The sequence below is a fragment of the Dermacentor silvarum genome, chromosome 8 (assembly GCF_013339745.2).
Source record: "Dermacentor silvarum isolate Dsil-2018 chromosome 8, BIME_Dsil_1.4, whole genome shotgun sequence".
Lineage (NCBI taxonomy): Eukaryota > Metazoa > Arthropoda > Arachnida > Ixodida > Ixodidae > Dermacentor > Dermacentor silvarum.
In genome coordinates this window covers 82,045,289-82,061,884 of record NC_051161.1, presented here as the reverse complement: position 1 = coordinate 82,061,884, position 16,596 = coordinate 82,045,289, and the positions used below count along the sequence as shown (strand labels likewise).

At 44.8% G+C, this 16,596-nt stretch overlaps 2 protein-coding genes and 1 long non-coding RNA gene across 4 annotated transcripts in view; 1 reads left to right on the top strand and 2 right to left on the bottom strand.

Annotated features, from left to right (window-relative positions):
- Positions 1-16,596, top strand: part of LOC119461488 (procathepsin L) — a 392,372-nt gene that overhangs the window by 225,085 nt on the left and 150,691 nt on the right. The gene's annotated exons all lie outside the window — the stretch shown is intronic.
- LOC125947790 (uncharacterized) overlaps positions 1,360-16,596 on the bottom strand; it is a 54,592-nt gene continuing 39,355 nt past the window's right edge. Inside the window, exon 2 of the long non-coding RNA XR_007468483.1 lies at positions 1,360-12,047. This is a non-coding gene — a long non-coding RNA (uncharacterized LOC125947790). The remainder of the gene's footprint in view (positions 12,048-16,596) is intronic.
- Positions 12,647-15,410, bottom strand: LOC119461492 (zinc finger protein 729). Of its 2 annotated transcripts, XM_049673122.1 has the most exons (3): positions 15,226-15,410; positions 14,156-14,975; positions 12,647-13,987 (listed from the first exon to the last, which is right to left on the bottom strand). In XM_049673122.1, the coding sequence occupies exons 2-3, from the start codon at positions 14,939-14,941 to the stop codon at positions 13,355-13,357; spliced, it is 1,419 nt and encodes a 472-aa protein (XP_049529079.1). In that variant the 5' UTR covers positions 14,942-14,975; positions 15,226-15,410; the 3' UTR covers positions 12,647-13,354. The 2 variants fall into 2 exon arrangements, with proteins under 2 accessions (XP_049529079.1, XP_049529078.1); XM_049673121.1 differs by having other exon boundaries at positions 12,647-14,975.

Sequence of the window (16,596 nt, the reverse complement as noted above, 5' to 3'; positions counted from 1 at the left end):
CACGTCACCCTTGCTGCCGGAAGCCTGTTATCCTCGCATTCCTTGTCCACGCAAGCTCTCGCCTGCCTTCAAACGGCGCCTCGGTAAAGCCAAATCAAAACGCTCCAAGCGTCTCAACGTACTCGCTTGCCCGCGAGGAGTTCATAACTCAAAGGACTGCTCAATTACATTCAATTGGACATTAATGCTTTCGCATTCACAACTCGTATAAGAAGTGCTTAGTTGTCCTCAGATTCTTTTTTTTTTTCTTTGCCTGCCGCTCACTATGCAGTACACTTCTAAAGCGAAATGTCGCCAGGGCACCATGCCTTTTTCAATATGGCTCTCATGCTGATATACTGAACTCCTAGTAACAGGGCAGCGAGGTACAAGATTGCAGAAGCAATGCACTGCCAGTTCAGCTTCAGAAAATTCAGCTATAGTGCAGTCATTCTTTTATGGTGTTCATCGTGCCCCATGGCACTTTTGAAGACTGTATTTATTATAGCTCTTTCCACCAGGCATCATGCCCATTCTTGTTGACTTAAGTTGACATGGCTGTTTCGGTCTGTCGCCTAGTGGCATCAAAGCCAAAGTGCCCACTTGAAAGCTACAAGGACATTGCCCTATTCAAATTTGTAATCATTAACCAGTCAAAAACAAAGAAACAAAAGTCTAGTTGATAGAAGCTGAGAATGGCCCAACACTCCAGTTCAACTGGTCGCTTTGCCTGTAATTTCAACGAAGCACTGCTCATGTCGGCACCATGGTCAATGCAAGAGGTGACCAGCAACAGTCTTCATTTAGTCTTTAGTACAACATATGCAACTAATTGTATTTACACGAACATGACTTAAGCATTAGGTCTCTGCAACACCAGTACATGGCCTTCATTCTCTGTATGCAGAAGTACGAAGTGGGAAGGAATTTGTACTCTGTATCCGCTCTTGGTAGTAATCGAGATGCCCAATATCCTGCACCACGCCTGGCATTGCTAAGATGTCAGACCTTTTATGTACATGTGCAAGGTCACCAGGAAGCCAAGTTTTACGTCACTGTAAAAGAAGCAAGATGGAGCAAAGGAGAGAAAGCACATACCGCAGGTTCGGATGAACATACGGAGGCTTGCCATTATCACCACTGCGACAACTCTTACTGCAGACAATGGGAGCAGGGCCAAGGTAATGTAAATATTCTATCCCAATTCCTTTCTGACATGTCAGTAGTCCAAGGGGCACTGCACCTACATTATCACCAGGCCAGTTGTGAGTGGCAGATTAAAAAAAAAAAAAAAAACAGAATCTAGAGAACAGTGTGCTTACATTATATATTAGCCCAGGGTACTATAACCTGCTAATAGAAAGACAGGCTGTACACAGAGACACATTCATGTTTACTTTGATGCTTTATTTTCAAGGTGACACTATGTTACACTGAGCATATTCTAAACCGGTACATTTAGTTGCATTCTTTCTAAAACAATCTGCATTCACAAGGACAATCCATAGAGTACTCTGAACGACTCTAGCAAGTGAAAGCAAGGATAAATGTTGCACGGTAAAACAGGTGTAAGAGCTGCCCAATCATGTAAAATGTTGAGACACTTCAAAACAGCTCTATAGTGCCATGCTTGTTTGCTTGCCAAGTAAACAGTGAAACAAAACAAAAAATAATAAAAAGCTCCTGCTCAATGATATGTCACACCACAATTCCTCACAACAAATGCCAAACAATGCAAAAGTAACCATGTAAATGAACAACACCAGTGTTGCATATGCCCCCAAAAGCATAAACATGTAAATGAGAGATCACAAGAGAAAATTGCAAGAAGCTGGTGTCTCAATAAGCAGGCTTCACAAAAAGCACCTGTGAGACTGCGGCACCAGAAACAACTTTTTCTATGAGCATGTGCGTAGGAATACCAACAGAAGATGCAAGATCTTTTAAATGTTTTCTGTCAGCTGATGATTAAGCATTCCAACAAGAAACTACTCATTGAAGAGCAGTCCATGAACTGCCATTTTTTGCAATATGTCATATCAGATAATGCTAGTTAAAAACATGTTTGTGAGTTTTCTGGTACCCTACATGTTTACACACATCTTTAGTTCTGCAGTTCTCACAATTTTAATTCAAATATCTTGCTTGCTTGCTTGCTTGTTCTTTTGTTTCAGAATGTCAGCATCTGAGCCAATGTTTGCATACTATGCAGAAAAAAAGCTTGGACTACAGAGTTTACCTATTAGGTGAGACTGAAGTATTGCCAAAAAAGAACACCTTTTTCAAAATATTGTAAGCAATAAACAGACACTACATATCAAAGTGCTAAACACCAAAAAATGTGCAGCACAATAATTCTGAGGACTTTAAATGCCGGCAAGTGGATACTGGCCCGACATATGGACGTTTTCAGTAGTGGCTGGTCAATGACCTGAGGTAGCTAGACATTTCCCCAACTTCCAAGGAACACGGATTATTTACACAGAACCAGCAGCAGCTGTGACAATGTTGCTGAACTGTTCAGCCTTGGACAAGCATTGCATGAACATATCCACACACTCTCCAAAGGTAAAGTATAACTTTTTCCTAAGTAATACCAGCAAAACAGAGGAAGTGATGAGTCCGGTCAAAGCAATACAGTGCTTGGAAGCAAGATAACTTCAGCATTTGCCTTTCAGTCAATTGAACAAATACGTAAATTACTCGTACGACCATCAAGAGCCAAAGTGTGCATGGTGACGGCAGAAAACAAATGTGTATACAATCGCACAACGACCAGCAGTGCTGCTGGTGACAGGGAAGACACTCTTCCTTGTTTAGTATAACCTCCAAATTGTGTTGTTTAAGGTTCAAACTGCAAGTGTCAAATGCAACTTATATGCTCCATCTCACTAATTCTTAGCAGTGAAGGGAAAGCTACGGGTCACAGCAGCCAACCAAAGAAGAGAGCCGGAAAAAAGGTGTCATCGCTCCCCGTGCAATGCCGACTGAATTGTACCTTCATGGAACAATCAGTAGAGCAAAATGGGTGAGCCCTCCTCCCTTCTCTAAAATGTACAGCCGCTCATGTCATCAGCGATTGGCTGACATGAGCTGTAGGCTTCAATGCACTGCATGCAATTGGCCAGACAGAGTATAGCGTTTGCACAGAACTTGTCGAGCAAATAATACATTTTCTTCACAAATCGAGGAAATCTGGTTGCTAAGCATTTAAAAGCCTGAAAAGAAGGGAAGCAGCTTTAGTACGACCACTACTTCATGGTCAGTTTCACGACATACTTGCTCCAGTAATAAGCACAGGATGTGCCTCGCAGTCGTAACTGCTACACAACAGGCGCAAAGCCAAATACGCCATTACCAAACTGAAAGAATTAAGCAGCAAATTCACAGTGTGCCTTTCAACGTAGCTCGTATCAATGTCTCAGCTGTCTTGTGAAGGGTGTTTCACAGAATAAATCTATCTAGTGTGAGTACACGACCTTCACCGGTTCTGTTCAACAGTTCGTGATAAGCGGAGATGACTTATGATAAATGTTTCACGACTGCGAACAATGAACAGGCGTAAAGGCAACGAGAAAATTCACCGCATTGCCAAAGACCGTCACAAAGCTATCGTCCGACACAACCAAAATGAACTTCGGCAATAGACAGCCACGCAGGACTGACAGCTGTACACAGACAGAGAACAGCGTGACAAACAAACGAAAAGCAGTTTTCGCAATATAATACCCAAATGAAGCAATGCCCTTCATCACTAGTTCAATACAATGCCTTACGAAGCGTCATACCATTCAGTTGGCCAAGGGTACCAACAATGCAACACACACAACACACATGCACAGAAAAACCAGCATATCAATAAGAAATCCAAACAAATTAAAGCGACAGACACCTTGGGTCAAGAGGGAGAGAGATAGTAACTTGCTTCTACTACAGCCATTCAAGCTGCTCACTATGAAAAGACGACAATGATCAGCTGAGGTAGCAGAAGACTTCGGCGCCATCACTGGACACACAACAGTTTTTAAATGCAGCTCATCGCTGGATTCTCTGCAGTTTATCTATTTACACTGTGTACACCTCCAAGATAATGTGAAACAGTATTTTTACACAAGCCAGGCCCGCAAAGGAGACGGGGGCACAGGTAGCTGGATACAATGTTTTTTTTTTTTCCTTGCCTTACGGCTGCATAGTGTATTTCCCAAGAAATGAGTAATTTGTCGGAGCATGACGCTGCCAGCACTGGAGCGTAAGATTCCGTGCCATGAGTATCACCCAGTCTTATAACATGCAGTGACAGGCAAAACAATTGAGGTCAGTGTATACTACCAGATGAAGGTCAATTTACAAGCATAAAGACCATCACAGTGCCAGTGCCTCTATGATTAAATAATAAAAAATAAGAAGTAAAAGCGAGGACTAAGCAGGGTAGACAGTCATGCTGTACTAGCGGGCAACTTCTTTTGGCCAGGAAGACGAAGCTACTGGTCAGAATTTCCTGCAAATGATACTTGGCAACAAAAGTTTACAGGACACGAGATGCTTAACGGATGTGAATTGCGGCTCTGCTGTGGTATGACTGTTCTAATTTTTTTAATCGCAGTATAGGTTGAAAAAACTACTACAGATTGAAACTTCGAATTCACGGCTATGTGACAAGGCTTTTCGGAAATTGAGCCTCTTTGCGAATCACGGGTCCCATAAACTTTTGTGACTGGCTGCACCCCAGGGATCCGAGTTTTCGTTCTGACAACTGTAAAGAAAAAGACGACCTTGAAGTTTGACATCCCAAAACTGCAAATCCCGGGTTCCATAAACTTTTCGGTCAAGAGGGGCATCATAATGGATGGGTCCCGATTGATTTTCACTTTCTCGTTTTCTATAATATGCAGCCAAAGCATGCTACATGAGTGTTCTTGCATTCTGCACCCATCTCACCGGTGCAAAAATGCATTCCTTTTTGATTTTTAGGAGCAGCCAGAAGTTGTATGGGGCCACCTCTGAATAGGGAGACTGAAGAACCACTGAAATTCTGTGCTGTGCCCAAAATGACAATCATACAACCAGCACGAACAGGGGCGTTATTCTCTTCTGGTTGCCAGGTCTTTGAGCTCTACTCGCAAAATCTAGGGCACAACCTTTGCAGCTACGCGCTGCATACAAAAATCATACTTGAAATGAAATTCACAGCATCTTTGTTGGTATCTGCAGGTGGGCAATTTCTCTCTCACAGTTAACTGACATTCTCTCATTATCAAGGTTCGCAGTCCATCAACAAATGCATCATTACGACTTGCTGATGACCACCCACAGTGTGGCTCTCTCCACAGACGTGTGGCTATCCTTGATGCAGGTGTACCCCATTTTCATCTGTTTTATGCCCCTATCATTGTTGCCAAGGGGTGTTTGCATGTTGCGAATCACTTCTTATTGAGTATCACCAAACTTTGTACAGAACTTTGCACATAGTCTTTGTACAATTCACTGTCATTTTTGACCACTTATAATTGGAAGAAAACCAGATGACAGTACAGCACAACACCAGACAGTAGTGATGCCCATGCCACCTGCAGGCTATATACATCACAGACCCTCCTTCCACAATGCTGAATGTTACCAACCTGCACTCTGTAGTTTTCCCTAAAGTAAAGGATCTTGGATGCTTTTCAGACAGATCTCGTATGTATGCTGGTGGTGACATATTGTTGTAAATTTTACTGTTCCACCATATTGCTCAGACAGATACACTAAAACAGATTAAAGAAGGAAACATGCATTCCGGAACTACGGAGAGATTATGGACATCTCCTGTGGGATTTTAGCCGTCTTTTTACACTTATTGAGCAACTGCCAGTTCCCTTTCGTCAGCAGTCATTTCCTTCAAGCTGTCAAAAAAAAAGAATGTCCAGTGTCACTTGTATTTTATTTAGATTTACTCTACCTAACTGTTATAACCACGGCAACAGCTGTCAGCACTCATGGAAATGGGCAACAATAAACAGGCAACAATGGCATGCGAACGGCAAGACTTGCCTGCTCTGCGAGCATGTTCATCTGGTACTGACTATGTCGGTACATGTCAGTAGGAGAATAAAATGGGTGAGGGAGGGTCTCTCAAATTCAAATTGAAAGCAACTTTCTTTGTACGCATTGAAATTTCTCTACTCGCCATAGTGTCTCAGTAGCTATGCTGTTCTGCCTCCGAGAACAAAGTCATGTGTTGGACTCCCAGTGCCTGTGGCTGCATTCCAAAGGGGGGCGGAATGCAAAAAAATGTTTGAGTAGAACTTAGATTTAGGCGTGGATTAAGAGAACTGCAGGTGGTCACAAATTCCACAGCTGTCTTCTGTGACACCACACACAGACAAACTATAGATTTGGGATGTAAAACAACAGCAATTATTAAACTTCTGTGTTGAATGAATGCGATCATGTGAGCCTATTTCGGTGACTCTCAGAGATTTGGAAAGCCCCTTTAAGAATTTCTGCTTCACTTTACCATCTAGGATATGCTAACACTCTCAAAAGTCAACGAGTCCCTGACACATTCATGGTTCAGTGTCGCAGCTTTAGAGGCTACAAGGAGGCAGGACACCCATGACAAACAAAAGCGTGCCCTCAAATACAAGCCAAAATAAATGCACCACAACTCGCCTTTCAAACAGGCATGCTGCAATCTGCAAGCCATGGAACACTTGCCTTTAGAGAAGTACACACTCTGCACATTACACAAAATGAAGAGATCAAACACAGTGAGAAACCCTGTTTCCATGTAAGCTTATGATAATTGCAGGTTGAAGCATTGCTTGATAAGTATCTTTAACATGCACCTGTGCACAACCTCACAAAAAAAAAGGGGGTTATGCAAAAATCCCTTTTGCATGGCACAATCTCAAATCGCACAATCACAAATCTTTATGCATGTGCCACTTTATAAAGCGCAGCTAGACAAAGGTCAACCAACACCATTAAAGATTAATTCGACGGCCTACGCATACTCCCTCCAACAAAGAGAAAGACAATTAAGCCAGCCAAGCTTTATCAACTCCACATTACGAATACCGTAACAGTTATGAAAAAGAAAATGTTCAATATGAGCAGTCGCCTTCACCGGCATACAAACAAAAAAGTCACAACTCAAAACTATACCACATAACAAGGTCATTAATGGATGCACATCTTGACCAGCCTTTAATGTCCAAATACAAAGGTATGGACACGGACAACGAAATTACCATTTGATTACGAGAATAAAGCTGCACCTCTACAAACTTCACAATTAAGTCTGTAAGACTATAACAGCGGCAACAGCCTCACTGCTCGCTTGACGTTTAGACCCTTTGGATTTGCTTTCGCAAACCGGTCTTATCATTGGTAGCCCAGAGGCACAAAGAAAATAACAACGCTGATTGCTTGGAGCTCTGCAATGATCATCATGGCGACTACCCCATTAGCTGAATGCTTCAGTATTTTTACATTACAGTGCCACAGAGTTAGAAAACACCTGTATAAAGCAAGTAGTGTCGAATCACAGACCGATGAAGATGGTTTCACCATGACAAAGCACTCGGATTACAATCACGCAGCTGACTCCGGTTCATTCGACTCCAACAAAACCTTCAAATCATCTAATGTTTAAAGGGACAGTAAAGAGCAACACTAAGTACGTTTATGCTGGTGAATTCTTTCTCGAAAACCCTATTCGAGTTTGCTTGGCATCTGGTTATTAGTAGAGAAAAAGGAAGGAAAGGTTTCAGTTTTTCGCATAAGCCCTTTGCGTGTCATATGTCCAATCATGAAAATTTTTACTTGCGATAACGAGTTTCACTTCGTGTTTGCACTGGTTAGTGTAATCTTGACTGAAGCCTCTCGTGCGTCATGTCTAAGCACAACCATACAAAGAAACAGGTAGTGAAGCCTGAGAAAGAACAGGGGAAATTAATTTCTACGTCTGATTTAAATGTAGAAACAATACGAAAAAGGGAGATGAAAGTGGATGAAAAGATAACGTGCAGCAGGTGGGAGCCAAACCCATATAATCCGGATTATGTGTGCAGTGCTTTACAAATTAGCTACCGCAGTGCCATCCTTCCATCGACTTTCTTGAGTATTCGTGTATATGTACAAGCTTAACTCAGGGATTTTTTACCTAGCACCACTCGCAGCCAAGGCCTGTGTGTGTGATGTAATCACATACACTCAAAAGAAATATGGAAGAAGGTGCAACCGAGTGCATGCTAGGTGATGTCACTATACCACACTGCACAAACACGAAGCCTTCAGGTGGATGCATAGTATCTGCACTTACTCATTTAAGGTGGACCTGAAAACGGCAACAGATGAGCTAGGAAGACCTGAACTTACCAACACGAGTCCTTTCAGTGTCAGAGTTTTATGTGAAGAGCCTTTAATCTTTGTACCGAAATGATAAAACTCACTAAATTGAGTTACTGGTTCCTTTAGAATGCAATGGAATCTTTGTTTGTCTATAAACTATTAATTAACTTCAAGTACACACTGTCCAAATCTGATGACATTGTGAGAAACTAGCCAGGGAATATCCCGAGCCTATTTTTTAATTTTGCATCTTTTCTTTAAAGAGACACCGCTCACGGCGAGACCGACGTTCCTGGTATTCCAGAAGTATATTTGCCAATCCAGTTTGACTGGGTGTTCCCCTTTACTGTCCCTTTAAATTAAAGGAAGTGTAGAAGTCTTCTGGGACTTTTGAGGCATGGTCAAATAAAAATGCATTTGACTTATGTCAACTAAACAAGTGCTGAATTTAATAAAAGTGAACTGCACAGTTCACTTCGTGGCATAAATTGCTGCCACACACTGTCACAATTTCGATAGTCAAAACCCAATTTGACTCACCAAAGTATAACTGCTGGTGCATGGCGCCAATCATCAGCCTGTGCAGCCCATAGCTCATGTCGTACAGGTGCAGTAGCTTCCTACTAGCATCGATAAATCTCAACAAGTTCAGTGGAGACTGTGTTCAACGACCATAGCTAATGCTAGAGCAACAGTGGTTTAAGATTGCATTGATCCAGCAAGCTTACTCATAACGTAAAGACGGCATTTGTGCCTACATGGGCACAGAAACTAAACATATAAGATGTGCCAATTCATTCCTAAACCGAGACTGGTTCAGACAAAATTGTACAAGGTTGCGCCCACATGACAGCTGGCTACAGCTAGCACATGCACGCATTACTGTAACACAACAAAGTGAACATAGTGCTTATACTAAAAAATTAGCACTTTCAGCTGTAGTCATTTCAATAGCAGCACAACAAACTAAAGCGAGTGCGAAGTGATCGCACATTGAACCGCAAATGCAACGCTTTTCAAATCATGCAACACTTTTTAGACGTTAGCCGAGACCCATTTGAGCAATTTTTGAAGAAAGAAACTGAGAGTGATACTGTTGATGAGTCATTGAACTCTGACTGTAAAAGCTATGTGGGGTGTAAAGCTATGTGCTTTAAAGAAGAAGCAAATCACACAGAAAATATGATGAAACGTAGGACAGCAGACACAATACTGCACTGGCCATCCGAAACTTTGTTCTATCTTCTGTGCTGTTCATTCCCTCTTTAGTACGCACCAACTAGGCCACTTCAGTGCTCCTTCAACATGCATTACCTCCTCACATAAGTCACTCGGGCTCTAAAAGCGGCTGGACGACTATTGTCAGCCTAAAACAATAAATCCGAACTGATATCAGAGCAGACAAAACCTCAATGGGGTGAAAAAGGAAAGAACAAGAAACAAAGGGGAGGGGGAGGTATTAGAAAAGTGAGAGAAAATAGCTGTATGTCTTGCAACCTTCTTCAGGTACATGAAAAACGAATATTGAGGCTGTAGCACTCAAATAGAGCATTAACATGTGCACATGCGGGCATGTGACACAACACATGCATCAACCATTGCTTCGTGCACCTTTGTTCTTTTCCAGACCAATGCTCATGGAAGCCCAGCACACCTCACTGGAAGCGCTTTCACACAGTGCAGCTGCAAATGTCCTCTACCCAATCAACACTTTCCACTGCTACAGAGTTTTGTTAGCATATTGTTCTAACTTGTCTGTGTACATATCACCGCTTACTACACAACACTGGGGATGCAGGTGGGTACAGCTGCGACTGTGGCAGCATCTGGTTTTGTAAAGTTTCACTAGGGCATGCGAAACTATTACAACTAATGGCATCTTTAGATGGTCGCTGTGGTCCCCCAAATCTGAGCAGATCGATTCTGGAGGCAGTCTGCGTCCAAGTGGTAGATATTTTGTGCCAAGTGAACAACTGCTTTTTGGAGCAGTGAGAGGAAAGGAAGCGAAAGCTAAGGGGGACGTGGCCAGCTAGCGTCGCCGTAGGCTGCGTTTAGATGTGAAACAGTGCGGTAATGGCAGCCTACGTGGATGAATGAATGAATGAATTTGGGGGTTTTACGTGCCAAAATTACGATCTGATTATGAAGCACGCCATAGTGGGGGACTGCAGATTAATTTGGACCACCAGGGGACTTTTAATGTGCCCCCAATGCACGGGGACACAGGCATTTTTGCCAGGATTTGATCCCACGACCTCGTGCTTAGCAGCGCAACACCACAGTCAGTAAGCCACCGCAGCGGGTCATACGTGGATGATAATCGTTGCCGTGAATGGAGCGAGTGTCCCCCTTCGCAGGTGCAACCACGGGTATGGGTGGGGTCAAGTGACTGGAAACAGACCGAATTTCTTGGTTGCTTTGACGGCGATGATGGGAGCGCTTCTCGGCACTTAAATTTGGAGTTGAGCAATTGGAAAGGACCATCCAAATGTAGCCAGAGCACCCCTTTTCGACCTTTAGGAGTGCTTTAGAGTGCTTGAAAACAATAATCTGAAGATGCCATTAGTACAAAGGCATTGGTGGTAACAAATCTTCATACACGTATACTGGCTGCACATTTTCCAACATGAAAACATTCGTAATGTGTTTTGTTTGAACACATCATCCCAAACTGTCACCATCAGCACTGCTGCTTTCACCTGCACCACCAGTATTCTGTAAATAAAAATATGTATACTGACAAGCTAAAACTCTCTAATGACGCCGCATGCTCAAAGATGTCCTCAGGACAACGAAGGATCTCAAAAAGAAAACATGTGCACCTTGAGACATAGGATGCAAAGATGTTTTCCTAGGAGCATGCACTTTTCATGCCATTTCGCTATCACCAAAGCATACATACTAGCTCAACTTGTGCCATTTGGCCTCTTCGTGCTTCGAAAACAGCATAACCATTGCGTGTGTGTAAGGATGTGCCGGTGGCTTTTGTCTCGTAGTTACAGTTATGGACTTTAGACCAACCCATATTGAAAATAAAATGCTTTATAATCAATAGGAACATGTCTGATGGTGTTACAGAGCCAGTTTATACTTAGTGTGCCACAAATCTATTCGTTATAATTACAAAACAAATGTAGCCAACCTGCATATATTAAAGCTCCCAAGGAACCATAGATTCTTGTCTGAATTGCCTGATGACTGAATTATTCAAGTTGAATGAAAAGCAAGCAGGACTAAATGTTTTTATACAAATAGGCATGTCGGTGCAAATCAATTTTATGCCTTCTTCTGCACAACTCTTAATGAGTTATGGAAAGGATTAATTATCATCATCATCATAGAGTTTAACGTCCCAAAACTTCGCAGTTGGTAGTGGAGGGCTCTGGATTTGTTTGGACCCCCGGGGGTTCTTTAATGTGCTCCCAAAGCGCAGTACACAAGTGCTCTTGCATTCCGCTACCATCTGAATGCGGCCGCTGTGGCCAGGAGTTGAACCCAGGACCAATTCATGCAGAATGCCATAGCCACTGGATCACCGCTACTTGAAATCAGGCCGACACAGAACTTACGAATACTTTATGAAAAAAGGAGTGATTAGAGAAAATCTCACTGAATGCCTCATCCAGAACATCAGGGCCACTAACACGATCCAGGGCGTAGTGCAATTTTGCAGTAGTTCCTGTAAGCCCAACAGCCTGAATATCAACTGCTGGCACACTGACTATTCACACCTTATGAACGCACTCTCATCACAATCTTTTTGGGTCCCCATATTCTTTTGCAGTTGTCCAAAATATTTGAACGAATAAAATGCCTTCTTCAAATAAAGCTGTATCGAACTGCATTGAAGATGAAGAAGGTCTGACTAAGTGTTCAAATAAGTTTTAATTATCAGGAACTTTGAATTATTTCAGTTTGAACTACCACAAATTGATTGCACACGTATGTCAATGGATCTTTTGACACAGTTTGTAGAGGAACATTAACACTAAAAAAAATACAGCGTTGCAACACAGGCTTAATGGCTATGACATTTTGCCACTGGTTTAATTCCCAGCCATAGCAGCTGCATTCTGATGGTGAAAGAGCACAAAACTGTTAATGTATTTAGATTTTAGAAAACAAAAACTATGAGGTTTTACGTGCCAAACCACGATCTGATTATGAGGCACGCCGTAGTGGGGGACTCCGAAAATTCGAACCACCTGGGGTTCTTTAACGTGCACCTAAATCTTAAGTACACAGGTGTTTTCGCATTTTGCCCCATCGAAATGCGGCCACCGTGGCCGAGATTCGATCCCGCAACCTCGTGCTCAGCAGCCCATAGATTTTGAAAAACATTAATGATGCCAATGTGGTCAGAATTATCATGATACCTAATGCTGCTTGAAAGAAACAATTTGTTACCAAGTAGCCTGTTAGATTAGTATATTGTGGCTGTTATTGTTGTGTGCACACCAAGCGCAATATATAATTTATATAGGTTATGAATCTTGGCTCAAGAACTTGCATATTCCGGTCCTACCAAGACTATTCCCAGAGCAAGTCTAGTAATATTTACAATTTTGCACCGCAATGCAGCTTCAGAGAACACCAAGCACACCCTACTGCATATTTGCATCTAGGTTAGACCATTGCGGGCTGTGGAGGAGCCACAAGTGTTTCTCAGAAGCTGAACTGAGATGTGTCTATTTCTAAGGACAGCAGAAAGAGAAGGCGGCAACTGAGGCATTGATCCACGGTCTGCAACAATTCATAAAAAGGTGCCTCCCTTACTGACCCCAACCCTGCTACCAAAGAATACACCAGATGTACTTTGCTAGCCAAGTGAATGAGTGTTTTCAGGATTTTTTTTTTCTATGATGCCCTGACCAGCAAGCAAAAGAAAAAGCATAGTACATCATCAAACAGGCCTTGCAAGCTGCTCTGAGTGAAGGCACTTACAGCGGACAGCGTTACTGCACTGTTACTGGCCTCGAGTAGAATGTGATGCTCGTTGCGTGTGACAAGCCCTTGCCCTCGTCACAAGTGGCCCGATTCAGACCATGTGGTTTCGCATGTGGCAGCTGAGGGCATTTTTGAGGGAGAACCGCATACCACACACCTGGCAGCGATGAGGTTTCTCACCCGTGTGCGTGCGCATGTGGCAGTTCTTGTTGGACAGGTCTGAGAAGCGCTTGAGGCACACCTCACACTGGTAGGGCTTCTCACCTGTGTGGATGCGCACGTGGCGCCGCAGTGTGGACGAGCACGAGAAATCCTTTTTGCAGTACTCGCAGCAGTGCTGCCTGGTGCGGCCATGCGATTTCTTGTGGCTGCGCAGCTCCGTCACCGAGGGCAGCACCTTCTGGCAGATGTTGCACTGGTGGATGCGGGGACTGGCATGAATCACCAAATGGCGCCGCAGCTTGTATGGCTGCGAGAAGCCCTTCTGGCAAATCGGGCACCGGTGAGCAGACGATGGAGCATTGCCGGACGATTCGGGAGACTCAGCAGCCTCCGGTTCCGCCGGCCCCATATCCGGAGCGTGAAGCATGCTCTGGAAGGAAGCCTGGAACACTGGTGAAACCACGGGCACATCCAGGCGCTTGGGCACGGGTTCTGGCTCCGGAGGTCTTGAGGTGGCCTCTTGCCGGCGGTGGACTAGCAGGTGGGCACGGAGGTAACGAGCCTGCAAGAAGGTTTTGTGGCAGATGTCACACTGGTGCGGTTTCGCCTCGTGGTGCTGCAGCCGGTGCAGCTTCAAAGAGCCCTTGCGTGTGAAGTTCTTGCCGCAGATGTCACAGTTGTGAAGCCTGCGACCAGTGTGGATGTACATGTGGGCCGTTAGGTGGCTCACCTTGGTGAACTGCCAGCCGCAAACTCGGCAGATGTAGAGGCCAGCCTCCATCAGCACATCCTCATCCTCGTGACCGTTGGGTGAGGCACGCAACACGGACGACAGCAGGTTTGCACCATTCTGGTAAGGTAGTGGTGCACCTAGATGCGGATACATGTAGAACTTGAAGTAGCTGTCAAGAAGTGATGGACCACCTGGTGACAGGAGGTTGCCAAACGGGTGTGGCTGCAGAGAGGGCTGCTGAGTGTATCCAGTCGACCGGTCCTGCTCGCCGAGCCTGCTCAATCCATTACCGGCTTTCATTTCCAAGGGGAAGTCCCGAGAGCCCTTGCCCGCCTGGACAGGTACTTTCATTTTGAGGTCCAGGGGCATGTCATTCTCGTCCTGGTACCGAGTTCTCCGCCTTCCCGCGGTCTTCCGGAAGAACATGTGGAAAAGGTGCTTGCCTTCCTTGTGAGTTTTGCAGTGGTGCTTGAGGGCCTGCTTCCAGACGAAACCCTCGCCGCAGAATGAACAGCGGTGGATGCTCTTGAGCATGTGGTACACCTGGTGCCTCAGGTACTCGGAGAAGTGGTCAAGTGCCATCGTGCATCGGCCGCACTTGTACGGCGGCTCCCTGCGGTGAGCCGCCATGTGCTCGAGCAGTGTTTCAGGCAGGGCATATCGGCGGCCGCAGTTCTCGCAGCAGTACGGCTTGACACCGGTGTGTATGAGCAAATGTCGGTAGAGGATGCCCCGTGCCCGCGTCTCGTACGGGCATAGGGGACAAACGTATTGCAGGGTCATCCCGGCTGCGCTGCGTGCAGCCCACGGGTAGTCTCTGCGCGTAAAGAAAGAAAAAAAATATATAAATCGGAAATGTCAAGCGCTTCAATGCAACCAAGCAAATGCTAACGCTTCTAAATATTCAGCCTAATGTAACCACAACGACGTGCACGCACACTTCCGAGCGAGCGAAATTGATAACAATTTTGTTGGAAGGGCATGTGTTCGGAAGTTCATTCTACCGAAGAGCGCAAGTCGTAAGGAATGCTAAAACACATCGCTTAGCTGGCCACCGCAACACTTACCTGACCGAAACTGGACGGCAACGCTTAAACCACGGATCGACGGGAGCAGCTTCGCGCAGTCAAATTTCACACGAGAAAAGTACGCTTAGGGCTTATTTTTCGGCATGCCATTCGCAGATATGACACGAATTGGAGAAGAAATCCGCATTTCACGAAGCGTAACGCACGTTAGAACATCGCGCACGAGAAGGAACGAACGCCGCCACGAAACTACAGCAAACGCTCTTTCCTGCTCGCTATCGATAGGCACGGTCCAACGCGGGCGCAAAATGGACATTCGCACCTGCGCCTCCGTTCAGCATGACTGCTTTTTGAGGCAAAGTGCTAATGCCGAAAACAAGCGTACACCAAAAACGAAACTAAACAATGCCCCGAACCGCAAGTGACATCGGGCGCATATTAATAACACCGCGCAAGCGCGATCTTAAACGTCGATTTTAATTTAGGTCGCTAATGACTGACCACATGAACTGACCACAGCGACCCATCCCGTGGCACCGCACAAGGCAACCACAACCGCCCGAAGCAAGCGAACGCGAACGCCCGCCTCCAGCGCCCATTCAAAAATGATGCGCCGCATCCATGTTTTCATAGCGATATACGACCGCATGCAATCCAGAAACACAAATTTCGGCGAGAGAACAAAGAGGGTATTTTTTTAGCCTGAGATTTTTTTTTACGCCTACAGCCGTGCCTCGCACTCGACTGTGGTGCACAACAAGCGCCTCTAATTATAAACGTCCCACACAAGCCATGCCATCCAAGCAAACAACGAGCGCATGCCGAGCATCTGTTCAATCCCTCTAATATCAATACAACGAAATGCGAATCTCATCTACTTATGTACACTTACGAGTCAAAAATATATTGCTTGCTGCGATGACGATTGACTGGTGGCATTCTGTGCCGACGGGAAGGCAAGACGTAGAGCTGATTAGTAATCGGAAGTATTTACAATTTAAAGAAGCGGTGAATTTATAGTACTCCGAAACAGAGTTTACTAGAAGCATAGTGGCAAAAATTTGCAGCTGAAGGCCTCATAGTGTGTTCTGCGAAACTGTGGCTCATGGTGACAGTACAGTATCGATTTCTGCATAGCTTATTTTCGGCGCTTTTGCGCCCTGCCGCTGCTTCGCTCGCGTGCGTTCGCGATGCTGAGATGATGTCACTGCCGTCACTTTCAGATGTCGCGAAGATCTGCGAACCTACGCATATTGAATGATGAGCCAGCAAGCGTACTCCATAATCGTAGTGCGCGCGACGCGTGAAGTACGGTGCGACACTTTTGTATTTGTCAGCCCTTTCCGATGCACCCTTGCTACACCTACCTTTGCCGCTGCCCCACTAGGACTTTGAGAGCGAGAAATCGCC

Excerpts from the sequence above, each read along its gene's own strand:
- LOC119461492 (XM_049673121.1), bottom strand. The coding sequence starts at position 14,941 with ATGACCCTGCAATACGTTTGTCCCCTATGCCCGTACGAGACGCGGGCA.